This window comes from Lutra lutra, chromosome 14 (assembly GCF_902655055.1).
Source record: "Lutra lutra chromosome 14, mLutLut1.2, whole genome shotgun sequence".
Lineage (NCBI taxonomy): Eukaryota > Metazoa > Chordata > Mammalia > Carnivora > Mustelidae > Lutra > Lutra lutra.
Genome location: NC_062291.1, coordinates 39,306,402 through 39,333,380, shown reverse-complemented (window position 1 = coordinate 39,333,380; position 26,979 = coordinate 39,306,402). Strand labels below are relative to the sequence as shown.

At 48.1% G+C, this 26,979-nt stretch overlaps 1 protein-coding gene across 2 annotated transcripts in view; it reads left to right on the top strand.

The window, feature by feature from the left end:
* POLR3A (RNA polymerase III subunit A) overlaps positions 1–26,735 on the top strand; it is a 51,321-nt gene extending 24,586 nt beyond the window's left edge. The window contains exons 16-32 of one of the 2 annotated variants that reach the window (XM_047702197.1): positions 2,373–2,545; positions 4,068–4,179; positions 4,996–5,114; positions 6,469–6,606; positions 8,649–8,819; positions 9,757–9,870; positions 12,150–12,185; positions 15,385–15,471; positions 15,559–15,641; positions 16,204–16,374; positions 17,350–17,443; positions 17,634–17,726; positions 18,790–18,954; positions 19,452–19,616; positions 19,835–19,966; positions 21,721–21,853; positions 23,649–26,735. In XM_047702197.1, the coding sequence (XP_047558153.1) occupies positions 2,373–2,545; positions 4,068–4,179; positions 4,996–5,114; positions 6,469–6,606; positions 8,649–8,819; positions 9,757–9,870; positions 12,150–12,185; positions 15,385–15,471; positions 15,559–15,641; positions 16,204–16,374; positions 17,350–17,443; positions 17,634–17,726; positions 18,790–18,954; positions 19,452–19,616; positions 19,835–19,966; positions 21,721–21,853; positions 23,649–23,797 (2,135 nt within the window). In that variant the 3' untranslated portion in view covers positions 23,798–26,735. The remainder of the gene's footprint in view (positions 1–2,372; positions 2,546–4,067; positions 4,180–4,995; positions 5,115–6,468; positions 6,607–8,648; positions 8,820–9,756; positions 9,871–12,149; positions 12,186–15,384; positions 15,472–15,558; positions 15,642–16,203; positions 16,375–17,349; positions 17,444–17,633; positions 17,727–18,789; positions 18,955–19,451; positions 19,617–19,834; positions 19,967–21,720; positions 21,854–23,648) is intronic. The other variant, XM_047702198.1, reaches the window with a different exon arrangement.
* The last annotated feature ends 244 nt before the right edge of the window (positions 26,736–26,979 follow it).

The following is a 26,979-nucleotide window of genomic DNA, read 5'->3' as shown; positions in this document are numbered from 1 at the left end:
GAAATTTTCTTGTGTTTGGTTTGGTTTGGTTTTTGGGTTTTTGTTACTACTGTTGGTAATTTTCTCACCTTAATTATCTTTGTTCTTTCTTTTTGTGGTTCCTAGTCATTGCATAAGTAGAACTTCTAGATGGGCTGTCTGATTTCCTTATCTTCTTTTCCCTGTTGTCCATCTCCTCATTTCTGGATTCTTTTTATTTTTATTTTCCTTAAGATTTTATTTATTCATTTGAGACAGAGCAGGAGTAGGGGGAGAGGGAGTGGGAGAAGCAAACTCCCCACTGAGCCAGGAGCCCTACATGGGGCTCGATCCCTAGACCTAGACACCATGGCCTGAGCCAAAGGCATCAGACACTTAAAGCATCTGAGCCACCCAGGAGGCCTTCCTTTTATCTTTTAAAATGAATTGTTCTATTGATTTTTTTTTTTAATTTAGCTGTCATTTATTTAGCTTCCAACGATATTTTCCATTGTTCTCATTTGCAGGTATTTTTTTGCTTTTCAGGGTTTTGTATTGTTTCGGTTTTTTTGTTTTTGTTTTTTGGCTACCTGTTTTTGTTTGTTTGTTTGTTTTTAATTTTTATTTATTTTTTGACAGACAGAGATCACAAGTAGACAGAGAGGCAGGCAGAGAGAGAGAGGAGGAAGCAGGCTTCCTGCCAAGCAGAGAACCCAATGCGGGGCTCGATCCCAGGACCCTGAGATCATGACCTGAGCTGAAGGCAGAGGCTTAACCCACTGAGCCACCCAGAGGCCCCTTGGCTACCTGTTCTTGATCTCTAGATACATCTTCTCTATCAGACACAGTATTTTTTCATACTTTCATTTGCCTCCTAATTTTCTTTCTTTTTTTTTTTTTTTTTTAATTTAATTTGATAGGCAGAGATCACAGGTAGGCAGAGAGGCAGGCAGAGAGAGAGGAAGGGAAGCAGGCTCCCTGCTGAGCAGAGAGCCCAATGCAGGTCTCAATCCTAGGACCCTGGGATCATGACCTGAGCCAAAGGCAGAGGCTTAACCCACTGAGCCACCCAGGTGCCCTGCACCCTAATTTTCTTATTAGTTTCATTTTTCTTTGCCTTTGTTATCTTCAGTCATTCATGTTGAAGACTTTCCTCAAACATCTTGTGGTCCCTGGCTATCCATTCATAATTTTAGGAGTAAGGCACCAAACACTGACTAGAAATGGGGTCTGTTGGGGATGCCTGGGTGGCTCAGTCCGTTAAGCAGCTGCCTTCGGCTGAGGTCATGATCTCAGGGTCCTGGGATTGAGTCCCACATCGGGCTTCTTGCTCCACAGGGAGCCTGCTTCTCCCTCTGCCTCTACCTGCCACTCTGCCTGCCTGTACTCTCTCTATCTCTCTGACAAATAAATAAATAAAATCTTTAATAAAAAAAAAAAAAAAGAAATGGAGTCTGTTAATTGATGGGCTTCTTTGTTCCTTGATTGAGCTGCAAGCCAGCATTTTTATTGAGGAACTGCCAAATGTCCCTATCAGTAATGCTTTTCTGTAGGGAGGCTTGGTTTCTCCAAGAACATATCTTCCAATCTCAGTCTCCCCTCCCCCCGGCCTGTCCCCTAGTGGTTGAGACATGCTTGCCAGGATTCTGGGAGCCAGGCAGGAAAAGGGTCCAAGGGATCACAGCCATGAAATATACTTTCCCTCGTGCCCTGCCTACCAGTCATTCCAATCTTTTTGCATCTACTATCCCCCAGTCCAGAGTTCTCTAGTTCCATTAGCAAACTTCCATCTCCCACAGGAAAATACTGGTTTTCCACCAGGTTTCCTTGCTTCCAACCCTTATATTATCTCCAGCATCTGCAGAAGCTGGTGCTATAGTTTCTGAGCCTTCCCAGTCTCATGGGTCCTCATATCCATAGCCATTCTTAGGCATCCCTTCCCCACACTGCTAAGGCAGGTGCCTCTCATCCACCCATTTCTATGCATCTTAGGTTAAGTCATTGGTGGAGCATAGTTCCCTCAAGGATGGGGTTTTTCTGTGTTTTGGAATGATTTCTGAAGAAGGAAGGGAGTGTGGGCAGAAAGTTCTCTAAGATGGTGTCTTAGAACCAGAAGTCACATGGCTCACTTTCCATTGCTGGCTTTCTCTGGCTGCTTTTTAGTATTTAATATTGGTCTCCTTTATATTGTAATTAGTTGGGGACAGGATTTGCACCCCGCTGGGTTGTAAGGTCTCTGACAGAATTCAGTGAGTCTTGGTCATTTTTACGTAACTTGCGAGGGACTGCTGTGATACATTTTTATTTAATTGGATCATGACACCTTCTCTGAAGGTGTAAACTTCTTTCCATGTAGTAGGTTGACGACCATTCATGGCCCTCTCTTTCTGTTCCACCTGCCAACTGTTCTGCAGCCAACCGTGGATTCTCCATTGGGATTGGTGACGTCACACCTGGTCAGGGACTACTGAAGGCCAAGTATGAGTTGCTGAATGCTGGCTATAAAAAATGTGATGAGTACATCGAAGCCCTGAACACAGGCAAGCTGCAGCAGCAGCCCGGCTGCACCGCTGAGGAGACTCTGGAGGTGCGTCGGGCTCTTCGGCTGGGTTAGCCACATGGTCCGCGTGGGCCTGTGCTGCAGGCCTGAAGAGTTGGTAGCAGAGGGGAGGGGGACATCAGCACCGTGTGGCTTTAGCCCCAGGTCAGCTCTCTGCTCCTTGGGTGTGTGCTCATTCATTTAATGAGGGGAGGACTCTCAACTAGATCCTTTATATCCCCTGTGGCGGTGGGGCCATCGGCTCACTCTGACCACATGGAGCCGCTCTTGCCCCAGCATCACACTTAGACCTCTGCCTGTTACTGGTACTCCAGTGCTTCTGCCCTTTCTGTTTTTAGCATCTTTCCAGTAGAGACTGGCAACCATAGCTCTTTAAATGAATGGTCTGATGGGACTCCTGGCTGGCTTAGTCGGTAGAGCACACAACTCCTGATTTCCGGGTTGTAGGTTTGAGCCCCACGTTGGGTGTAGAGATTACTTAAGCATTAAATCTTCAAAAAATAAAATAAAAAGCAACTGATGTACTTCGAAAGAGACTAGGACACAGAAGAGGGAAAATTCATGTCTGAGAGTCACATGCCTATCTCCTGCCCCTGTCCCCTCTGAAACTAGGTTAGTTGAGAACTTGACCAGCAGGTGTCAGAATCAGAACGACCATCAGCCTCTATGAGCCCTACATTCTCTCTCAGGCAGCCAGTATCAGCAGTCTGACTGCACCGGGATTTTGCCTGGCTCTCTTCTGCCTCTCCTATAGCCCCTGGCTAAGGGCTTTTAACTCACCTAAGTGTGCGAGAACAGATAAACAGTAAGAAATTTTCTGATGGAAGGAATTTTTTGTGAACTAGGAAGAAAGAAGAGTTGTAGGCCCTGTTCACCATTAGCTCCTTCTTAATCTCACCGAGTCCTGAGAGAGAGACACACAGGTTTCTCACTGACTTGTAACTTGGGCCTTCAGCAGCACTTGGCTTTCATGGAACCTGACTCCTCACTGGTTCAGCACCCTAAACTGTGAGTTGATAAAGGACAGCCTAAGCTCAAAGACTAGAATATTCTTGTAGAGACACCTTACCACACACTCTTAACTTGTGGGAATTCACATTTGTGCTTGGAAAGTAAAAAACAAGAGGTACATTTTATAAATAGTACAAGCAGTTCTCCTTCACTCTATGCTACACGTTAGCTTATACTTCGTATGTTTATTTAAGCGGATGTGGATGCATACGGTAAAATACATACAGACATATTGTACTGTAGGGCGCTCTCTATGCACAGGGCCATTCGCATTCTACCTTATGGGCCATTTAAAGGATTTAAAAAATAAGGATTTTTCAAGGTTTTGTTACTTACCAGTTTTAACTTAAGCACTGATTTTAGACCCTTGTGGAAGATGTGGGTCTTTATAGATAAGGCATTTTGGTCTTCAAAGGCTCAGAAACCCTACTTGGAAATAATGACCTCTGGCTTAAATTTTTTCAAATTCCCTTAAGTGTCAGATTGAATGTTGGTAGTCGGCAGAGCCCCCATGCACCTCTCTTCCCCCACCCGCCAGGCTCTGATCCTGAAGGAACTGTCTGTGATCCGAGACCACGCCGGCAGCGCCTGCCTCCGGGAACTGGACAAGAGCAACAGCCCGCTCACCATGGCTCTGTGCGGCTCCAAAGGTGAGTGCATCTCGGGCTGCCGTGGCCATCGCACTCTCTGTGTGGGCTGGCCGGGGTTGTGCCTGCAAATGTATGCATCACAACTTCAGACCTTCCATTTATAAGGGGATAGCTTTTTAAATCACATGTACAGAAAGAGAATTGTCTGCACTGCAGTCATTTAACTCCTCTGAAGGAACTTGTACAATACGTATTGATTTAAGAGCTCAAAGATGCTTTAAGCCAACTTGATCTTATTTTTTTTTAAAAATAACCTTTCTGAACTAATACATTTAATGCAATAGCAAAACACTTAAATTTCATAGTTACTTAGAACCTGTGTTAAGTTTCATGGTGCTGCACTCAGATTCAAAAACTCCATGCTTTTATTTCTTTAAAAATTTTTAGCAGAATAAAGTCCAACTTTGCTGCCTTTCCCCTCAGTATTATACTTCCTGCTCCTGGTACACATACATGCCCCCCACTTTCCTATTCCTGTGTCTTTCTTTCCCACTCTTCCACTTACTTTGGAATTCCTCTCCTCATCCTTTTCATGTCCAAATTGTAGTGTCCTGCCACAGTTCAGCCCGGTTGCAGCCTCACCTACAAGTCTTTCCTCCAGTCCCAAAGTGCTAACTTCCTGCTGAGCTCTGCCCACCCTCCTTCTGCTTTTGTTCTGTTACCGAGGGCTCTACCTTGTACTATTCTCATTCTGGCTCTTACTGTCCCTAGACTGGGAGCCTGCTATGTCATGGTCCTGTTTTATCCCACAGATCTGCTCATGCTTCAGTTAACGTGATTTTGGTAAATGAGTATATTCCTGACCTGTTTTCCCAGGTTCTTTCATTAACATATCACAGATGATTGCCTGTGTGGGACAGCAGGCCATCAGTGGCTCTCGAGTGCCAGATGGCTTTGAAAACAGGTCCTTGCCTCACTTTGAAAAGCACTCAAAGGTAAGTGTAGTGGCTCAGGCAGAACTTTGAAGGGCAACTGATGGCACAGTAGAGGAACGGAAGCACGTGCCACCAGCCGAGGAGCCCCTAGAGGAGGGGTTGTGAGGCCAGGGCTGCTCAGGGGTCTACCCTCTTCATCCCCAACGGAGTCATGTAGGAGCCTTGTAAGACTCGAAGCTATAAAACTGGAAGGTCGACACCCTCTCCTGTTTTCTCTCCAAGGAGGATTTCAGGGCCCTATTGAGCTTACATTCAATAGTCAGAATATAAAGTTGCCTCATGCATGATCAATCTGTATGCTTATTCGGGAGGCACTGACATCAAAGTATGGTGATTTTAAAATAGTGATGATAGGAACCACACCAAAACAGCCGGCAAATTCCAGATTCTCCTCTTGAGTTCTCAAACTCAGTTTTTTGGTTTATTAATTTTGAGAGAGAGCGAGCCCGTGCTTGTGCATGTGAGCAGAGGGAGAGCGGCAGGAGAAAGAATCTTAAGCAGGCTCTACCCCCAGCACAGAGCCTGACACAGGGCTCGATCTCACACATGAGATCATGACCTGAGCCAAAATTAAGAGGCAGATACTAACTGACTGAGCCACCCAGGTGTCCCTCAAGCTCAGACCTCTTGGTTTCATTGGCTTTGTGGTTTGAGCGCTGATATAAGCAGAGATAGACAAATCTGTGCTGGGCTTTTTCTGGAACTCAGGGGCAGACAACTATTAAATCTAGTTGAGGAACTTAGAGTAGATTTGGTTACTCAGATTCTGTATTTGGAGTCAGCTCTTACTCCCATTAAAGCACAGATGCCCCAGCTGTTCCTGTCCCGTGGGACTGCAGGGTTTCTGTCCAGCCCCTCCTGAGGAGACAGGACTGCTGTCCTAAGAGTGTATAGGTACTATCTGTATCCAAACAGCCCCAGGAACATTTTAGGGTCTCTGCCCAAGATCAGAATTCACTAGAAGTTAGACAGCCAAGTGGTCATTGGAATGGTGCCTACTGTGCATGTCAAGCTCAGAGTTCTAAGGGAGACTGACGGGTTTGAAGGAGAGGCTGGGGGCGTCCCAGCTTTACTTGGTCACTTGCCTGCCACTGGCACCAGCACCAGCCCTGACTGGGACCTTACCCTTGCTTGTCTCTGGAAAGGATAGTTTATGCCAAGTTATTCTTCCTTTAGGAAAGCGCTTATAAAGTCTCCCCCTTCATAAGAGTGCACTGACTGGGTATTTATAGTCTAAAGGTGGGGCATTTTGTGATTTGAATGGGTTTTAAAGTTGTGGACCTTGAAGGCTTTTTTGTCTGATTCTTTTTCTCTCCCCCCCACATCCCCCCCACCCCCCACTGCCTCTCTTTAGCTCCCAGCTGCCAAAGGCTTTGTGGCTAATAGCTTTTATTCCGGTTTGACTCCAACTGAGTTTTTCTTCCACACAATGGCTGGCCGGGAAGGTCTCGTTGACACAGCCGTAAAGACCGCTGAAACAGGGTACATGCAGGTAATTCAAAGAAATGTAGGCCATTTGCGGCCGAGCAGTACAGGGTTCTAAGGATTTTGACTGCTGAGTGTTTACATATTTTGTACATGAGCTGTAATTTATCGAGTCCTAGAATTAAAAAGGAAAACTTGAGAAATTCAGGTGCCATAGAAATAAATAGCCTAACAAGGTAATGTGTTCCCTTCATCCGTGTACCTCGAGGGAACTAGATCAGGCCAGAACCACACACACCAAAGCTCTGCAGAGAACGTACTGGAAGTGCATCTGGGGACACAGCATTGAGCCGCACTGGGCCTCTGCGTCCTAAGAGGTACTACCATCCCCATCTTCATCCCCCATGAAGATGGATGGTAGTACCTCCCGATCACTGAGAGGACTCTGCCTATCACACGGCAACTGTGTGTGTGACCGTTATTAGCATCATTTTAACTGATGCCGAGAACTGACTCCAGTGCTGGCAGAGGCCTTGGCCACTTGGAGGGACGGCTCTTTCTCCATTGTTCGCACAGCTCCAGGGTAATAGGCTTAGGGGGCCAGAATGAAACTAGAGGGTTTTGCAATGCCTGCGCTTCTCCAGCCGCAGTGAAAAATACCCTGGATGGCAGAGGAGAGAGAACACATCCCGGCCTTGTTCTTCCACAAGACCACAAGCAGAGGATTTCTTTTCATTCTCTAATTATCATTTTCTATTCTGTCCTCTATGATCTGTGTTTGCTTTTACATTTTTTCAATATTTTTGTTTCCTCATAACACCAGATGAAGTTAAATTTCCCACTTGTGGGCCATGCCCTCACTGTGGCTTTGTGTCCCTTCTCTCCCCGCTGTGGACCCCAGTTTGAGAAGCACAGCCCTTTGCAGGCTGGGAGAGCAGGACTGATAAAGCAGGGATGTGGCTGAGGGAGCCAGACCAAACAAGGCTGGGGGGGGGGGATCAGACTCGAGTCAGTAGGCAGCTGTGTCCAGATGCTCTCCTGCATGTGCATATCCTCATCGATCTACTTCCCTTCTCATTATCTTTGGGTGGGAAATTGCCCTTCAGTTTTGGAGTGTGCTGCTTTTGTCAGAAACCCAACAGACTGTGAAATGCTTTTCACCACTCTTGCCACAATGTCTTTTGACTTTATTTTCTGACTTTACCTTTTTGAAGTAGAAAGTATGACTTCCCTGAGCACTGTGTTAACCTAGAACAAACTTATTCTGGCATGAGGGATTTTTGTTTTGAAGTTGCCTGGAGGAAGATTTCACTCTCTTTAATTCACTGAGCCACCATCCCGTTGCTAGCTGGAGTGCTCCGCTGGTGGAAGGTTCTCCCTAAGCAGATTTGAGAAATGGCTGCTGCCCGCTGGTTCAGACACAATGCTGTCCCTGTTCTCTCTTCTTCCCTCTGTGTCCCAGAAGAGGGCCTGCACCTGATCCTCTGTAATTCATATTAAAGTCCGCAGGGGTCCTGGATTAAGTTGTGTTTAGAAATGCAAAGCTGTTGCATTAATTTATACTTTAGAGGGAAAGAGAGGGAAGGCAAAACAGCCTAGGAAAACAGCTAGTGTTTGCAGAGTCCTTTGGGGGCGATGGGGCTTAAATTGCATGTACTCAAAAGTACACTAGGGTGCGTGAGGTTGTGGAGCATATTCTAAATCCCCTTGCACAGGCTGTTGGGCCACTTTGAGCTTGTTGTTCTGAGTGTCGGACACTTATTTAAAAATTTTTCCTTTTTTTTTCTTTTTTTTAAGATCTAATTTATTTATTTGACAGAAAGATCACAGTTAGGTGGAGAAGCAGGCAGAGTGGGGAAGCAGGCTCCCCGCTGAACAGAGAGCCCAATGCAGGGCTCAGTCCCAGGACCCTGAGATCATGACTTGAGCCAAAGGCAGAGGCTTAACCCACTGAGCCACCCAGGCACCCCTAAAAGATTTGTTAAAATGGTTTAACTGATAAAAGTACTAGTAACCTTGAAACTTAGTGTGCAGATCCCATCCTCTGTACATGTGACTGGTCTTCTGAAAGCAACTGAGAGTTTGTTTCCTCTCTTTCTTTTCCTTCAGAGAAGGCTTGTCAAGTCCCTTGAAGATCTTTGCTCACAGTATGATCTGACTGTCCGAAGCTCTACGGGTGACATTATCCAGTTCATTTACGGAGGAGATGGCTTGGATCCTGCAGCTATGGAGGGAAAAGATGAACCGTTAGAGTTCAAAAGAGTTCTGGACAACATCAAAGTAAGATTTAGCATTATATCTGGGGTTAGAATGTTTCTGAGGATATGTTCTTAGAATGCAGGTGTCCTCTGGAGTTTCACACACAGTTAATGCCTCAGTTACTTCTACCCAGCTACCGAGTTAGTATTTTTCTTCTTGTGTGCTCTGCTTAATTTTCCCAAATATTAAGGGAAAATATTTTTTCAGTTTCAAAGCCTAGCACTGGTAGTGATTAAATGCACAGAAGAGGGCTTTGGGTTTCTCTCTGTCTAGTGCAGCGTGTCACACTCCAGTGTTAAAAGCCGTGGGTGTTGAGAAGAAAATTTACTTTAAACTTTTACTAAAACATATTTTAACTGGGGGTATAATTTAGAATAACCTTTTCAGAAGGTAGTTTGACAATAGTGATCTGAATTTTAATGTGGGTGTCTTTTGACCCGGTAGTTCCACTTATAGAAATCTGCCTTACGGAAATTATCTAAATGTGCCAAGAGTGTTTTTCCAACATCATTTATAGTAAAGGCAACCATCAGTAAAGTATAGATCAGATACGTAGTGATTTGCCCGTGTATTAGGGTTATATGCAGCCATTAAAACTTTGGGGAAATCCCACAAGCTTAGGGATGGGATTTTTCACTTCTGAAATGTTTGGGTTTTTTTAAAACAACAATATGTATTTTTAATACAAATCTGGGATGGGGTGAAGATTGAGGAGTAATGGAACAATGCCCACTATTCCCTAAGTCTTTGTGTGGGGTGGAGTGGGGTTATCCTCTTTTCACCTTCACACTAAAGGTAGGATGTAAAATACGTTTTGAAAGAAAAAAAAAAATCATAGGTTGGTAAAAGTTCACACTGAGAATAGTCATTTTGTCTCTTATAAATTCGTTCACTTAATACTGCCCCTCTCCCTTGGTCACCCCCATACACATCACACTATCTCCTTTCGATACTCGAGGCAGTCTTCCCGTGTCAGAGTGAGCCTGCGCTAAGTAAAAATGAACTGGTCCTGACCACTGAATCAATCATGAAGAAAACTGAGTTTCTCTGCTGCCAGGACAGCTTTCTGCAGGTGAGTTCTGCTCCCGGGGGGGTAGCGGTGGCGGAGCAGCTTGGCCATCACCAAGAGATGGTTGGCACAGGCTGGGGAGGAGGACATTAAGAGTATTTCTTTGTTAAAAATGTCAGGATTGGGGTGCCTGCATGACTCAATCAATTAACCGTCTGCCTTTGTCTCAGGTCATGATCCCAGGGTCCTGGGATCGAGCCCCACATCAGGCACCCTGCTCAACAGGAAGCCTGCTTCTCCCTCTCCCTCTGCCTGCTGCTCTGCCTGCTCATGCTCCCTATCTCTCTGTCAAATAAATATTTTATTAAAAAAAAAAAAAATTCAGGATTGGCCCAGGCAAAATTTCACCAGCCAACATATAAAGAATTTATGTCATGACCTTAGTGTATGTCTCTCACCTGAGTGTCTCCCTGCTAGAAAAATACTCCTTTAGAGAACTGATTTTTTTTTTTAACCTTGTCCCTATCAACCCCTTTATCTACTTACCCATCTTGAGGGACCAGCTCTTTCCACAGTCGTTGTGAATCCCTAGTGATTTTTTCCTAGTGGTGTGTTTACTTTTTCTTCAAAGATTTAATTTGTGGGGCGCCTGGGTGGCTCAGTAGGTTAAAGCCTCTGCCTTCAGCTCAGGTCATGATCCCGGGGTCCTGGGATCAAGCCCTGCATCAGGCTCTCTGCTTGGCGGAGCCTGCTTCCCTTCCTCTCTCTCTGCCTGCCTCTCTGCCTACTTGTGATCTCTGTCTGTCGAATAAATAAATAAATAAAATTTAAAAAAAAAAAGATTTAATTTTGTAAGTAATCTCCACACCAACGCAGGCCTGGAACCCAGAGTCACCTGCTCTACCCACTGAGCTGACCAAGCGCCTCTAGTGGTGATGTTTTAAATTGCTCTTCCTGGGGCGCCTGGGTGGCTCAGTGGGTTAAGCCGCTGCCTTCGGCTCAGGTCATGATCCCAGGTCCTGGGTTCGAGCCCCACATCGGGCTTTCTGCTCAGCAGGGAACCTGCTTCCTCCTCTCTCTCTGCCTGCCTCTCTGCCTACTTGTGATTTCTCTGTCAAATAAATAAATAAAATCTTAAAAAAAAAAAAAAATAGGGGCGCCTGGGTGGCTCAGTGGGTTAAGCCGCTGCCTTCGGCCCAGGTCATGATCTCAGGGTCCTGGGATCGAGTCCCGCATCGGGCTCTCTGCTCAGCAGGGAGCCTGCTTCCCTCTCTCTCTCTCTCTCTCTGCCTGCCTCTCTGTCTACTTGTGATCTCTCTCTCTGTCAAATAAATAAATAAAATCTTGAAAAAATAAGTAAGTAAGTAAGTAAATAAATAAATAAATAAATAAATTGCTCTTCCTGTTACCATAATGTGGATCCGAAGTTTATTGAGTTAGTCAGCCTCCTTCTTCCAGGGAACTGTTACCGTGATAGCCTCTTAACATTTTTTTGTTTGTTTGTTTGTTTATTTGAAGATTATTTATTTATTTAACACGGAGAGAGATCACAAGTGGGCAGAGAGAGGAGGGAAGCTGGCCCCCTGCTGAGCAGAGCCTGGTGCAGAGCTCGATCTCAGGACCCTGAGATCATGACCTGAACCGAAGGCAGAGGCTTAAGCCACTGAGCCACCCAGACGCCCCTTTCTTACGGTGTTTTAGTTTGTTGGTTTTTTGTTTTTTTAATTTCACTGACCTGCTCAGGCAGCTCCTTCCTGTTTATAATCATGGTTACAATCAAAAGCAAAGGGATACAAAAACCAGTAAATGGTTGCCTTTGTGTACCGATTGGTGACTCAGATGCAGCACAGGATTGTCTGGAATCTGTCCCTTTCAATATGTCAGAAATGACAGCAGTAAAGCGAAACTTAAATGTTTTAGTTAAGGAAGCTCTTGACTCTTTTTATATGTTGACCCTTTTATATGTTAAGGTGGGAAAAAGAGACTTCCAGATTTTAGTAAGTTTAAAATCCAGAGTATGGCTGGGCTGAGTGCCTTTTGTTTTGTCTTCTTAACTTTTTTTTTTTTTTTAAGATTTTATTCATTTATTTGACACACAGAGAAAGATCACAAGTGGGCAGAAAGGCAGGTGTGGGGGGCGGGGAAGCAGGCTCCTTGCTGAGCAGAGCCTGACATGGGGCTCGATCCCAGGACCCTGAGATCATGAACTGAGCTGAAGGCAGGGGCTTAACCCACTGAGCCACCCAGGCGCCCTTACTCTTCTTTTTTAACACATTAGAATTGTGATTTTGTTTTTATATGTGATTATATTCACTTACTTACTTTTTTGTTTATCCTCAAAGACCTTAACTGAGACAGGCTATGAGAAATATAACGAGGTACTGCACTGAGCATGCTGGGAATGCTGAGCATTAGGGGTGAAGTCTGCAGCAGTGCGGCTGTGGGCCAGCCCCAGACTCGACAGGCTTCTGCCCCACTTCTGGCACACATGGCTTCCCTGTTCATCACTCTGGCTCCCTTCTTGCCTTTGACAGGGTTTAACGGGTGCCCGCCCCCGACCCGCAGTGTGTGCTTCCTCAGTGAGCACTCCTTCTAGCCCTCAATATGTGTCACACGCCTCAAAGATGACTAAATGTGTCTATACCCTCTAGGGACTCACCACCTAATGAACTCAGGTCCAGAATCATGGGCCAGAACAGATGTGTCTGACCCCTTCATGTATTCTCCAGCCCCAGCCTGTGCCGGAGCTGAGGCCGGCCAGAGGCCACTGCCTGTGCTTGCAGATGTGCTGTGGAGTGAGTGTTAGAACGTAACTGCTGGTTATCCGTGTGATTAATTGCCTGCCAGTTGCCATGTTGTGAGTCCCTTTTAGTATGCATGGGTTGATTCAAGCGAACTCTTAGTAGCTTATTTCAGTTTTCATTTCTACAAAGTGAGGTTTTTTTTGTGTTTTTTTGGTTTTGTTTTGTTTTTTAAACCTAACTTTGAGAAAATTCACCCTAACTTTTGTGTAAGGAAAATTGTTCCTTTCAGCAAAGCCACTGGAAGCATGTCCATTTGGGTGGTAGCTGAAAGACCTCCTTTCCAGTTCCCCTAAGCTGAGGAATGGTTTTTGGTGCGTGTTCTTTTACTCGTGTGTGCAGAGTTCCTCAGATGAAAATGCCCTGGGTCTGCTCAGCCTTGGGCTCCTGCTGTGGTTTCGCTGGGCCAGCAGTGGGGCAGCCTTGACCAGCTACCAATCAGCAGCTTGCCCTAAAGAACACAGCCACAGCTAGATGCGTAGGCTGGGGGAGGAAATCACCAATGTCAGAGAGGCTCGGCACTGAATGACGCAGAGGGAAGATGAGGCGGCAGCAGCTAAGAGTGCCTATGTTGAGCAGAGCCGTGCAGGAATGATTGTCCCACTGCCCCCTGCAGTCTAGACCCCCCCTCTGGTTTGCAGTCACGGACTACCTGAAAGTGTGGTCTCCATCTCACAACCAGTAAGTAAACCCGGAGAGCTTTTTTTAAGGAGAGTTTCTTGAAAACTTTTAAGATCTTGTAAATTAATAAAAGTCCTTTCCTGTGTGGAATGACAGTGGAAAGGCACAGTACCCTTCACATACTCCACACTTTCTCAAGGAGAAGGAAGAGAGTTGGCCCATAAGCGCAGTCATCACAAGAAAGCTACGCTCATGAGCAAGGGATAGAATATGATGGACCTCAAGCAGCCCTTTGGTTAGCTGAGCTCCAAGGAAACAGAAATCGCCAGTGGGCAAGGAGGACATTGCCGAACCCCCCGCCCCAAGAGCAGAGTTCAGAGAAAGCATCTGATTTCAGGGAGAGGCCTGCCACCTTGGCCAAGCCTGTGACCTCCCTGAGCCCATCAGTGCCCTCCGCTCTAGAGGGATGGGGTTGGTGCAGTGCCGCCTCACGGGGAGGCCTCACCTCGCCAGGCAGCAGCTGGCTGGGAACCGCCCATGAGCCTTGGACCATTTGTATATTAAAAGTTAAGGCTACTTAAAATACATTAAGAATTAGGGTTTTTGCTTTCAGGAAGCATAGTAACTAGGATTTGCTAGGTGGTCTATGGGAGACTAAGGAGACTTATCATTGCAAGGTTAAGGTAGAACTGGGTTCTGGTAAGTTTTAAGCTCTGTGTGAATACCCACAGGGTTTTATTTTTCCAAGAGTAGGCTGCTGGTTCCATCTGCTTTAAAATATTTATTTCACACAAAACAGGTATTTTCAGCTATGTGATATAGATGGAGTTAGACGTTGGGTAGGGGGTTATGTTGGTTTTCTCCTTGTGGTCCCTCAGCCTGCCTTGGAATCAAGAAATAGGACTTCCTAAAGCTTTGCAGCCATGACGGTATTCCCTCCACCCTTGGACTGCCTGCGTGTTTGGATCTGCCCTCAGCCAGCCACACAGAGCAGCTGGGTACCTGCACTGACATTCAAGAGTGACCGTTAAGCTCACTGCCACTGTTATGTGTCCAAACTCAATGAGGGAAAATACATTTCCAGGGGGGCTACTGAGGCGAAGTGCAGTCTAGCCACTCTTTTCCATATTCTCAAAAAACACCCCTGGATCAAACTAGAGTGGCTGATGGCCAGCCCCCAGGCCTGTGTCACAGCGACTTCTGGAAGATTACTGTCACTGCATGGCGTGTGCCATCCGCTCACCTGGGAAGTACTCTTAGAGTCGGTCCCACAGTGCTTGACGCATGAGGCCCTGGGAGCAAGGCTTTGATGGGCATAGCTCTCTAAAGCCCATCACCTCCTCCATAAGTCCTCCTTGAGTGCTGGCCGATACTGGTTCTAGATCCTGGCTCCAGGGATGACTGCAGGGCTTGTCTTTGTCAGAGATACACCACAAATTATAAAACAGGTAAGTTTTACCCCCTTGAGTGATTACGAGAAAATGTAGGTCTGTGGCTTCTAGCCCTGCCCTATGCTTCCTCCACATGATGTCCTTGTCACCTTCCTTGCTCCATATAGTCCCCATCTGGGGCCTAGAGTGCTACTCTGCAATGCAGAGGGGACCACAGACACCCTGATGTTTCATTCCCAGCCTGGTTTCCCGGAATCCTTACCAAGTCCTGATTGTTGGGAAGGGCAAGTAAGACTGGGAGTGGGGGTGATGCAGAGGCAAGGGTCAGAGAAAGAAAGAGAAGTAGGGATTCAGGAGTGTCTTCTTTGAAATGAAGGCAAGCCGAAACCACGTGTTTGAAATGTGTATGGCATCTACAAGGCTATGCCTTATCTGGTGGCTCAGTTAACAGTAACTTCAGAAGAAAGCCTCAAAAATAAGCCTGTTTAGAAACTGCGAGTTTATAAGTTCTAGCCGCTCTAAGCTGGGAGGATGGGAGGATGCAGGCGACAGGTATGCCAGGAGAGCAGAGGAGAAGGTGTCCACGTCAGCCTCTCCTACTGTGGCTCCCACTAGCTGTGCAGGCGGCTGCGTGGAAAGGGCAGAGATGGTGTCATGAACCATCGTGAGGCTGGTGGGCTCATCACTCCGCCGAAGTTTGTAAAATAAACTGCCATCCAAATCCCCACAGATGCACAACCGATGTTTGCTGTGTAATCTTTCAGGAAATAAAAAATTTCGTCAAGGGCGTTTCCGAGAAGATCAAGAAGACCAGAGATAAATATGGCATCAACGACAATGGCACCACAGAGGTAGTGTTTGGCTTCCCCAATGGCTCTGGTGCCCTCATGGGCTCGGGTCCCACAGCCTGACCCCTCACTTGGTTTCTGTTCCTCCAGCCCCGTGTGTTGTACCAGTTGGACCGGATCACTCCCACCCAAATCGAAAAGTTCCTGGAGACCTGTAGGGACAAGTACATGAGGTACAGATGCTAATTTGCCTAGACTGTGGGGCAGGCGTATGGGGCTCCTGTCCTTCCTGTTGCCCACTCCATTTCCAGTGCCAGCATGCGAGCAGGTTCCATCACCTCTTCTTAGGGGCTCCAGTGGGGAGGCAGGCTGGGTGTTCTAAGATGCGGAAATAATTGCAAAGGCATTTCTGAGTATCTACCCCATGGAGTCACTCCCAGTATGCTTTGTGGGTGCCAGCTACACTGTCTACCATTGGCACCGTTTGTTAGCAGAGCTCTTGGATCTTCTCCAGGCCATCGGTGTTTGGGCCCAGTCACTGCAAGCGGACCACAAGTAGCCACACAGCGTTCACTTCCATTATCGGGCCCCTTGGACTCTGGCACCCCCACCCGACCCCTGTCTACACCTCTGGCTGATCCATGCCAGGTTCTTCCCGTCAAAGCACGGCCTGGCTCATAGCATACTCCCTCCTGACCCAGACAACACCTGCATTTTTTTCTGTTGAAAAGAGATAATCAGAAGCCTCTTCCCAACAGTTTTACTGGACTCTTCTTCCATACCCTTACCTTCTAGGGCGCAGATGGAGCCAGGTTCTGCGGTGGGCGCACTATGTGCCCAGAGCATTGGCGAGCCAGGCACCCAGATGACCCTGAAGACTTTCCACTTTGCGGGTGTGGCCTCCATGAACATTACCCTGGGTGTGCCCCGGATCAAAGAGATCATCAATGCTTCCAAGGCTATCAGGTGCTTCCCTCCACCTCCCTTCTGTTCTCCTGCTGCCTGTCGTGTGCTTCTCTAACTACGGCTGGTAGTCTAGTAGGCGGTATTGTCAGCTCTGGTGGCATGCTTGCCTTCATCAGATCCGGATTGTTTAAAAGCCCCATTGAGAAAAAGACAAGTGGAAACTGGGTATAGTCACAAGTGAGGCAGTCATTCTTTGTGGCTACAAGTCACATGAAAGAAAGAAACATAAAAAAAAAAAATGACTGGAAAGACTGTATCAATATGTCTGTGTCAATTTAAATTTCAGATGTTATTCCCAGCCTAAGCTTGACTGGTGAGTCACAGTCTGTGACTCCCTAGTGATTTCGTGGTAGGATTTATAGGTCATCTGAGACCAGAAAAGATAGAACTACATTACAGGGCATTCTGTGACCTCATGATGATTCACCTGTGATCTGAATCCTCCAGAGTTATGACAGATAGCATCCAATGAGGGAACACGGCACTGCGTTCTAGAGCAGCACTGGTGGGCGTCCAGGGTGGCAGGAGCTCTTCTGCCGCTCCGACTGCTCTAGTCTCCCAGGAGTGCATGGCCAGGGGACACCAGCCAGGACAGGGAGGGCAGAAGCTGGGTGCAAGTGATTGGCAGGTGTCAACCTGGAGAGGGGGTGATGTGGATGGGACGGAGGGGTGGCGGAAGCTCTGATACACGAGCATTAAGTGTCAGTACAGAATTGAAATAACTACCTGCTAGTACCAGAGAGGAAGAGGTCGGTCGGTTCACTTGGTCAGGAAGAATGTTCCAAAAATCGTCTCATTCACTGCTGGAGTCGGTTGCACGTGAATTCTAAACAGAGAAAGTCTGGATAAGAATGTGAAGCCTCCAGTGAGTGCTTCAGAAATCGCAGCTGGTTTTGGCACTAGGATTCCTATAGTGCCTCGGCCTCCCCTTGGGCTCCTTCCTGGGCTGTAACCACTGCCCCTGCCTTCTCTCAGTACCCCGATCATCACGGCACAGCTGGATAAGGACGACGACGCAGACTACGCTCGCCTCGTGAAGGGCAGAATCGAGAAAACCCTCTTGGGAGAGGTAAGAAATCCGTCTTGGTGACAAGAGCACTTGGAGCAGCAGTGTGGCAAGCACGCATATGTAAACTCTCGTTGTGGTGGGCCTTCTAGTCAGTGGGGCCATGCTGTCCTGGGTCCCTCAAAATGAGCAGCATGTGCTCTTTGAAAGGGGGAGAGTGACTGTGTAATGTTCTGATCTTCTGACACAACAGATTTCAGAGTATATTGAAGAAGTGTTTCTTCCGGATGATTGCTTTATCCTCGTCAAGCTCTCCCTTGAACGGATCAGACTTCTGAGACTAGAAGTGAGTCACCTCATTAAATGTGGGTAGGAGGTCATCCTCTGTGAGTCCCAGGATGGGCGCTGATCGCCGAGCAGGAGCTAAGCCAGGCGTGAGAAGCATCGAGGAGGCGAGGCTTTGTTGGGTTTCTGTTTTGTAAGAGTCTATCGTACCTTCCCATTCTCTCTCTCTGAACCTGACCCTGACACACACATTCCCACCTAAAGACACACAGGAATTTTGTGAGGCCATGATAGCCGTTTGCTGTGACACAAATTAGTATTTGCTGTGGGTCTCGCAGGAATATCTTACTCATGTGTGGGCCCCAGCATGGCGCCTGGCTGGCTCTGCCAGTGTTTTTGGCTGGATGGACTAGTCTGGCTTAGTATTACTGGTGTTCACGGTCAGGTAAAGATCGAGAGATTGTCAGCCTTTCTCACAGAGGAGCTGAGGCAGGGATGCAAACTGAGTAACTTCCTGGCACTTTCCTCTTCCTCTCAGGGAGTTAGCACCCATCCTGGCCACATTGTGTCTCAGCCCATTCTCTCAAGTATCAAGTTCGTGTTGTGCAGAGACTGTGATTCCAGAATTGAGCAGTCAGGTCTCCAGGCTGGGGACTTCTCTGGCCTACCTCTGGCCACGTGCCTTGTGACTCTTGAACCAGGACTGAGTTGCATCCAGGCATGTGACCCATGAGCAGTTGTGGTGAGGTCAGGTGAAGGGGAGGCTTCACTAACACAAATTGTCCTGCTCTCCAGCCCCCTGCCTCCTGGAACCACCTCAGAGCCTGTGTGTGTTACTGTGAATGCAACATGCATTTTCAGTGGGAGCGAAAGTTGGTTTAGGGTGAGGGGAGGTTGTGAAGAAAGTCTCCTCTGTTTATAAGTAAAGTAGATATACTTATGCAGTACATAAGCAAATATACGATATGTCGCATGTTAGGATTTTATGGTGAGGAATAAGAGTAAGGGAAAAAATGAGGCTTGTCGGGGCAGTGATGAAAAAAGGCCAAGAAACACTGGAATCAAAGCCTCCAACCCTGTCAGTAATATCCTGGGTGGGCGGCCCATGTCTGGTCACCTTGCAGGTGAACGCTGAGACCGTGCGCTATTCCATCTGCATGTCCAAGCTCCGCGTGAAGCCTGGTGACGTGGCTGTTCATGGCGAGGCTGTGGTGTGTGTCACCCCTAGAGAGAACAGCAAGAGCTCCATGTACTATGTGCTGCAGTTCCTGAAAGAGGATCTCCCCAAGGTGAGACAGAAGTTCCCTCTTGGAGGCCCCACCCAGCCTAATGCCTGGACATTTGTAGGTGGAGAGACTGTGTTTACTTGTGGCCCAAATACCCAGGTGTCAGGAAACCTGAGGACTGTGTCACTACAGAGACTGAGAGGGGTGCCCATTTCTTCTTTCTTGCCACATCCCCCTGTAGTCAGGTTTTTCCCATCTTTGCCCAGCCACACAAACTCTACATGTTAGATTCCTGTGTGTTCTATGGTAAAACTGATGTAGACTGAGGCACGGCCGCCTGAACTTGTGCTTTCTCCCTAAGCCCTAACAGCACACGGGTACTTTGAGGTTTGTTATGTTCCTGATAAACCCCACTGAGAAACAGGGCTGGTCAAGGTGACAACCCAGGCATGACGTTCCCAGTTCTCACAGCCATATGATATCAGAGGCTACCAGGATGGGGGGAGGGGGGCGGCCGTGGGCCCCACTGGGCCTTGAGCCTTCTGTGTCTCTGAGTCCAGGTGGTGGTGCAGGGCATCCCAGAGGTTTCCAGAGCTGTCATCCACATCGACGAGCAGAGCGGAAAGGAGAAGTACAAGCTCCTGGTGGAGGGTGATAACCTGCGGGCAGTCATGGCTACCCACGGTGTGAAGGGCACCCGCACCACCTCCAATAACACCTATGAGGTACCATTCATGCCCTGAGTCACCTCAGGGTTGTCCCAGCACACTGGTGTGACAAATGCTACTGTTTTCTCTGGGTCTGCACGAAAGATTGCCCAGCAGCCTGTTTCTGGCAGAGGGCCTAGAGTGTGCTGGGAATCCACTGAGCAGAGGAAGATGTGGGGAGGACTTGGGCCGGCGTGTCAGAAGAGGCTGCTTGCACTCAGCCTGGCTCTCTGTAGGTGGAGAAAACGCTGGGCATCGAAGCTGCCCGGACCACGATCATCAACGAAATCCAGTACACGATGGTCAACCACGGCATGAGCATCGACAGGAGGCATGTGATGCTGCTCTCTGACCTGATGACCTATAAGGTTCGTGGGTGGGTGTGGCACGCCAGCCAGCTCACAGCTGCCTAGAGAACACGCAGCTGTGATGACCACCGCAGAAAGAAAACAGGATGCCCCCATTGCTCAAAGACCAAAGCATGGGGTTGGGCTGGGTGTTCTGGTGAAACTCTGGTATGAAACTTACAGCCTTGTGACAGGAGGTGAGGCATTACTACTTTTGTCCTGATTAGAAATGTTATCCTAGAGCAAAACCAGCCATTGCCAAAAGCCCAGGGATTTCCATGGCAAACCAAGGTGTTTATTTCCTATTGAACCCATTCCTCACATTTCTGTAGCCATTTCCAGGTAAAGGATAACTTAACATGATCTGAAGGGGAGGGTAGGTGGGAAATGAGGTTGGTCATTTTCTTTCTCTTTTTCTACAAAACGTATCCATTCCCCATAGTAGTACGCATGCCCCATAGCAGTGCCATAAGGTTTTCATGGTGCCTCCCCATAGGAACCTGTCCCTGATGACAGAGCAGATAGAGAAATGACCTGTTTCCTCCTCCCTGTAGTAAAGGCTGTCACTTTTAAGTCTTGCCTCCTGGTCTTATTCTCTCCGCACATATTGTGTTATGTACTTGCAGTGAATAGTGGGCTTATGGGTTTTATCCTATTTCATGTAACTTTTTGCCTATTTTCCATGTCACGTGGTTTTTATACATATACTTTTTTTTTTTTTTAAAGATTTTATTTATTCATTTGAGAGAGCACAAGCACTGAGCGAGGCAGAAGGAGAGGGAGATGCAGACTCCCCACTGAACGGGGAACCCGATGTGGGGCTCCATCCCAGGAACCGGATGGAGATCGTGACCTGAGCTAAAGGCAGACACCCAGGGGCGCCTAGGTGGCTCAGTGGGTTAAAGCCTCTGCCTTCGGCTCAGGTCATGATCCCAGGGTCCTGGGATCAAGCCCTGAATCGGGCTCTCTGCTCAGCAGGGAGCCTGCTTCCCTTCCTCTCTCTCTGCCTGCCTCTCTGCCTACTTGTGATCTCTGTCTGTCAAATAAATAAAATCTTTTTAAAAAAAAAGATTGTTTAAAAATAAATAAGTGAGTAATAAAGGCAGATACCCAACCATCTGAGCCACCCAGGGGCCCCATAAGTATACTTTTTTTTTTTTTAAGATTTTATTTATTTTTTTGACAGAGACATAGGGAGAGAGGGAACAGAAGCAGGGGGAGTGGGAGAGGGAGAAGCAGGCTTCCCGCTGAGCAAGGAGCCCAATGCGGTGCTCAGTCCCAGGACCCTGGCATCATGACCTGAGCTAAAGGCAGACACTTAACAACTGAGCCACCCAAGTGCCCCATAAATATACTTTTTTAATGATGGTGCAGCGTTTGCTTGAACGAAAGCACCTAAATTTACTTAACTCTTTCCCTGTTGTGAGGCTTTTAAATTATTTGAGTTTGGAATTCTTTGAGCCATAATAAACATCTTCAGAAGTACTCTCTTCTTTAAAAGTTGGATTTTGAATTCTAGCTCTCAGTTCATGACTACTTGTTCCAACAGCACGTGGTTGGGAGTGTAAGGATCCCTGTCGTCAGTGACTGGTAGCCCTCAAGGGGATGCCAGTGGGACAGATTACAGTGAGGGTCCTATCCTGACCCGAGACTGACTTGAACAGCTGCTTCGCCGATTGGGGCTGACTCTGTTGAGGGGAGGCAGAGGGTGTGGTTTGCTGTGGCGTTCTGTAAGTGGTGTGAGTACAACCCTGACTCCTTCTCCCCCAATGCAGGGTGAAGTCCTGGGCATTACGAGGTTTGGCCTGGCCAAGATGAAAGAAAGTGTGCTGATGCTGGCCTCCTTTGAGAAGACAGCTGACCATCTCTTCGATGCTGCCTACTTCGGGCAGAAGGACTCCGTGTGTGGTAGGTTTGGTGTTTCTAAGACTTTCATCAGATGGTTTATGTGGTTTATAGCTGAGATTATGGCTGAGGATTCCCAGGAGGTGAGGAAACTGAGTAGGCAGAGCATAAAGTCACAGATCACAGAATTGGAAATGATATCTTTTTTTTAAATTAATTAATTTATTTTTTTTAAGTCAACATATAATGTATTTTTATCCCCAGGGGTACAGGTCTGTGAATCGCCAGGAAATGATATCTTTTATCTCCACATCCTGGCTGTGGCTCTCTGTATCCCCCCTCATCTGCTAGAAGGCTTTTCTGCCAGTAGAGACAGCTTTTGGGGACAAAGAAGAAAAGATCAACCCTGGGCACCAGTGAGTGTTCTAGACCTTAGAGATGCAGTGGGCCAGTATGATCCTGCCCCTCCTGTACGGTGCCAGGGCTGACAGGAGGGAGCAGCGTTTAGTGGCCCTGCTGTCATGACCTCTGGGGAAGGAGAGATGCCAGGCCCAGCACCTTGCATGCACTGAGCACAGCACGTCTATAGGGACAGGTATTAAACCTTTGCACAAGTTGCACAGGAAACTAGCTTGCTGGCTGACGAGTCTCGCCCTGCACTGGCCGCCTCCCCACAGCACCCAGCACATCTCTGACGGCGGCCTGGGAGAGAAGGGCCTTGGCAGAGCTATCACCATCTACCTGCTGCCCGGCTGGCTCTTCCCTGGATCCTGCACCACATGCCCAAGAAGAGAGTCCGCAGGGGGCTCAGTAGCTAGGCCATGGTCACATACTCATCGGGCCCAAGCAGGGATTCCCAGCCTGGCTGCCATCCTTATCACCAGAGGTTGGCTTCCTCATGGCCATTTCCTGTCTCATCTCCCAGTCTTACGTGGATTTGCCAAACAGGTGCTGGCCAGGTGAGGTCTCGGGCAGGGCACATGCTGCTGCTTTGTTCCTAAGATTAATTCTTCTTTTCAAAAGGGACACGGGTTGCAGACAGAGGAAAAGAAAAATTACTATATCATTTTTTAAGATAAGTCAGAGGAAAGAAAAAGGGAGCAGAGATTGGGACAGAAGAATAGGTCAAGGCCAAGGCCAAAGTAAGAGTGAGTGTGCTTGACAGTGGAATTTACGGCCAGCGCTGCAACCCTGCCATCGAGGTGCTGGGCCTTGCAGCCCCGCACACTGCCACCTTGATGGTGGCCTGGCACGGTCACCCCACCCCGCACTGTGAAATCTTCCCCTTCCTTGCTCTTTCCATTGTTGTTAACTCAGAGTCAGCCCTCAGTCCACGTTGGTCTTTAGCTTGGCAGTTTGTCTCTCTGGTCTCCTGATAGCACAAAGCCTGGAATAGAGTAGGCGAGCACTCGCTTGTTAGGGAACCAGAAGTCTGAGCCAAAGCTGGAGTGGAGTTCGGAGAAAGAATCTGCTCCATTGCATTCCTCCTGTCCCTGCAGGGGCCTTGCCTTCCAAGTGTCTCCCATTAGGGCTGTGGGTTTCCAAGGCGCAGGGGTGCTGGTAAGCTGTTAAGCTTGACCCAGCCGTGACCCCTGAGCATAGGGAACAAGTTTCTCCTGCTGTTTCCACAGGCATTTGTCCTTATCGTCAGCCTGTTTGCTTTTCTTCTAGGCCCTAAACTGAGGAAACATTGGGTGGCAAAGTCAGGGTTCTGTGAGCATCATTCAATATCCCTCTGTCTGAGTTTAGTGCTCTGAAAGGCCAGCCTACAGAGCAGCTGTGGCCCAGACGGAGAGGAGAGCTGGGAGCCCACCTGTGTGGTGAAAAGCCATCTAATGCCCTGTCTGGTTGATTTCAGGAGTGTCTGAATGCATCATCATGGGGATCCCCATGAACATTGGAACTGGGCTCTTCAAGCTGCTACACAAGGCCGACAGGGACCCAAGCCCTCCCAGGAGACCCTTGATCTTCGACACAAATGAATTCCACATCCCCCTTGTCACGTAGTTTAGGGAAGAGGAGACCATTCCTGACCTCGGCTCCTTGTCCTGTCTGGAAAGGGGTCGAGACTGGCAGCTGACCCAGAGAGGTTGTGCTCTCTGGGACAGTCCCTGATATCCCCCCAATGCTGTCACGCAGAGAAGGCCTCTACGTCCCCAGGAGCAGCTCACCCAGGACCCTGATCACACCACAGTGCCTGGTTGGGAGAACTGAGGTTTGTCTCTTTGAAACCCTAGCCTCACCAGGAGGCCCCAGCCAGGCATCTTTGCTCATTCTCAGCTCACCCTTCCAACCATCAGCTTTCCGGAGTATCCCACCATGATCCAGAGCCAGCTGTAAGGCCCGAGACCAGGGCCTGTTCTGGTTTTTCTGTTGCTTGGTCATGCTTGAATCTCTCAACATGGCCTACTCATGTAAATATTATCACTATTATTTATTTAGTCAGTTTGAAGAGTTTGGAATTGTTATTATTTTGGCTTTACTTTTGAAATTTGAAAGCAAGAGGCTATAGAAACCAAGAAAGCCAGCATTGAAGTATCACCGGAAAAACTGATTAAGCAGATGGGACTGCCTAGGATTTGTAACTGAGCTAAAACCGTCATGAGGCCCAAGCTACTCTGAAACATCTTTTACAGAGGCCTCCGGCCACCCCATTGTTTTGTTTTTGTTTTTGTTTTTGTTTTAAAGATTTTATTTATTTATTTGACAGACCGAGATCACAAGTAGGCAGAGAGAAAGGGGGAAGCAGGCTCCCTGCTGATCCCAGGACCCTAGGATCATGACCTGAGCTGAAGGCAGAGGCTTTAACCCACTGAGCCACCCAGGCGCCCCATACCCCATTGTTTTTGTCTACCTCTGACCTCCATGGGTGGACCATGCCTTTGTGACAAGAGTGGGACCCATTCTTCATGGCTGATAGAAGTCTTGCCAGAGTTTGGAGCCCACTGCGATGGGGACTATCAGTGTGCGTGGAGGTAATGGGGTGAAGCTGGTCCAGGCCCCTGCATTGCCTGGGCGGTGACCACACCCACTGAGGTATCCATGCAGGGGCCCTGCCTCCCATAGCCACAGAGCAAGCAGGGCAGGTGCAGAGCTATGGGCTAAAATGTGCCTGGGGGCAGAGGTGGGGTAAGGCCCTTCTGGGTACAGGCAGGGGTGAAAGGGGCACCCAGACAGGAAGGGAGGAGGCCCAGGTGGTGGTGGAGAGGGAGCTAGAGCTGGCGGTGTACCCCATTTGGCAGTAGCAGGTTCCAAAAGATTAAATCTAACAACTGAGAGCACGTGTCAGGCCTGGAGGAGCGCTCGCAGGGTATCCCAGGAGGACCCCGCAAGGTTTGTGATGGGGTTTTGTGCAACAGAAGAAAGAAATGTACATAGCTTATCTGAGCAGAAAGGTTTTGCTGCCAGAGACCGTGATGCTTTGTACTGAATTTGCTCCATAAGATTGGGCCAAGGTCACAAGAGAAGTAGTATGGCTGCTGCTCACTACTCCATCTGTAGAATGTTCCGTGAAGCCTGCCCTTCCCTCTCCTATCCAGAGCCAAGTCCCACTGCCCTGGCTCTTCCTTCTTTGCCAGGGGGCCTTGGAAAACCAAGGATGCTTAGTTGGGAGAGAGGTGATGGTGAAAGTAGGACTTTGACCCTACCTTCTAGCTCCATGCACCTGAGAAGCTCTGCTTCTGAAGCAACATTGCTAATTTCTCTCTTCATATCCAGCCTCTGGAATAAACAGCAGTGCAGACTGAAGAGATGTGAGTTTATTATTGAGGGAGAAGATGGTTTGGCTGATTAAAGAGGTGGATGCAGGGTCGGGAGGGAGTAGGGCAGGCACTCACAATTCAAGTTGTAGTACACAGAATCACGCTTTACTTCGGACATCTCTAGCTGATTCCTGAAAGTTCTGAGTTAATGCTGCTAAGGCACTTCATGTAACCATCAACTGTGGGGTCTCTCAGGATGAATGCTTTCTCTCACATCCTGATGCGATCCTGAATCCAGAATTCTTTACCTGAACCTTTGGCCCTTCTCTGGTTTAAATTCTGTTAAAATTAGTTTGGCCCTGAGGACGTGGCCCTGTACCCATGAGGTTGACTTAGGAAGTTCTCTTAAGGTGAAAAAGTCACTTTTTCATCTTCCACCCTCTCCCATATCCACTCCCCTTATCTCTGAACTGAGCTAGCCTGGTTCTAACACAGATGAAGCCTGTTAACAGACTTACCCAGGGGTGCCATCTGAAACCTCAGCACAGGCCTTGCTTCCCTCATACAACCAGCCAAGAGCCACAGAGTGCCACAGCTGCCTTCCCAAAAACCTGCCTGGGGAGTTAGCCTTGGGTCTGCTCAGATCCAGAACTGCAAGAAGACACATGAGGGCCGTGGGAGGGTGGTCTCCCCAAGTGGGAGGGAGCACCAGCACCCACCTTCCTCTGTGTGACATGTCTCTGAAGTGGAGAGGGGAGCGGATGTGCGGGGCTGTGAGTAATAGAGACAGCCCCACCAGGCGCTGCCTGCTGCTTGAGCAAGGACTCTGGGTGCCTGGATGAGCGGCGTGTGATGGTGCTACATGTAGGCAGGGGCCTGGGATCAATCAGCATGTAGCACTGCGGAGACAGAAGGCTTACGTGAAGCAACGCACCACCCAGTCAGAGACCATGGATCCTCATCACTGTGGCAGCCCTGCAGGGACCCCTAGCATAGGTGGCGTTGGCTGGTGGGCCCTACTCTGTGCTCCCTGATGGATGTGTGCCCTCGGTGGGTGCGCAAACTCCCCCGATGGAGTGACCTGCTGCCCTGGCATTAGTTTTATGCAAGCCAGATCCAGAGAGCAGTGTCTTCTTGAGAGGAAGCCCCGTAGGAGGTTGGGATTTTACTATAGGCCTGTTGGGGAAGAAATAATGGATTTAAATGGTCTCATGCATTAACAAATTCATATTTCTGACTAGTGATACTGTCTAATCCTTTGCTTTTTTTACATCTTTTGTACAAAGGGATTCAAGTAGCGATCGACTCAGTTACAGCCCCCTGCTTTTTCAGCTCTTTGGTTGTGGGTGAGACCTTCTGGAATCTTCCCGTGTCAGTGTTGGAGTCACATTACAGTGCTGTGCTTCTGTTTCAGGGTTTATCCATGGGTATTCACATTGATTCATGTCTGATTGAACCTGACACCACATAATGATTATTTTTCTTGAA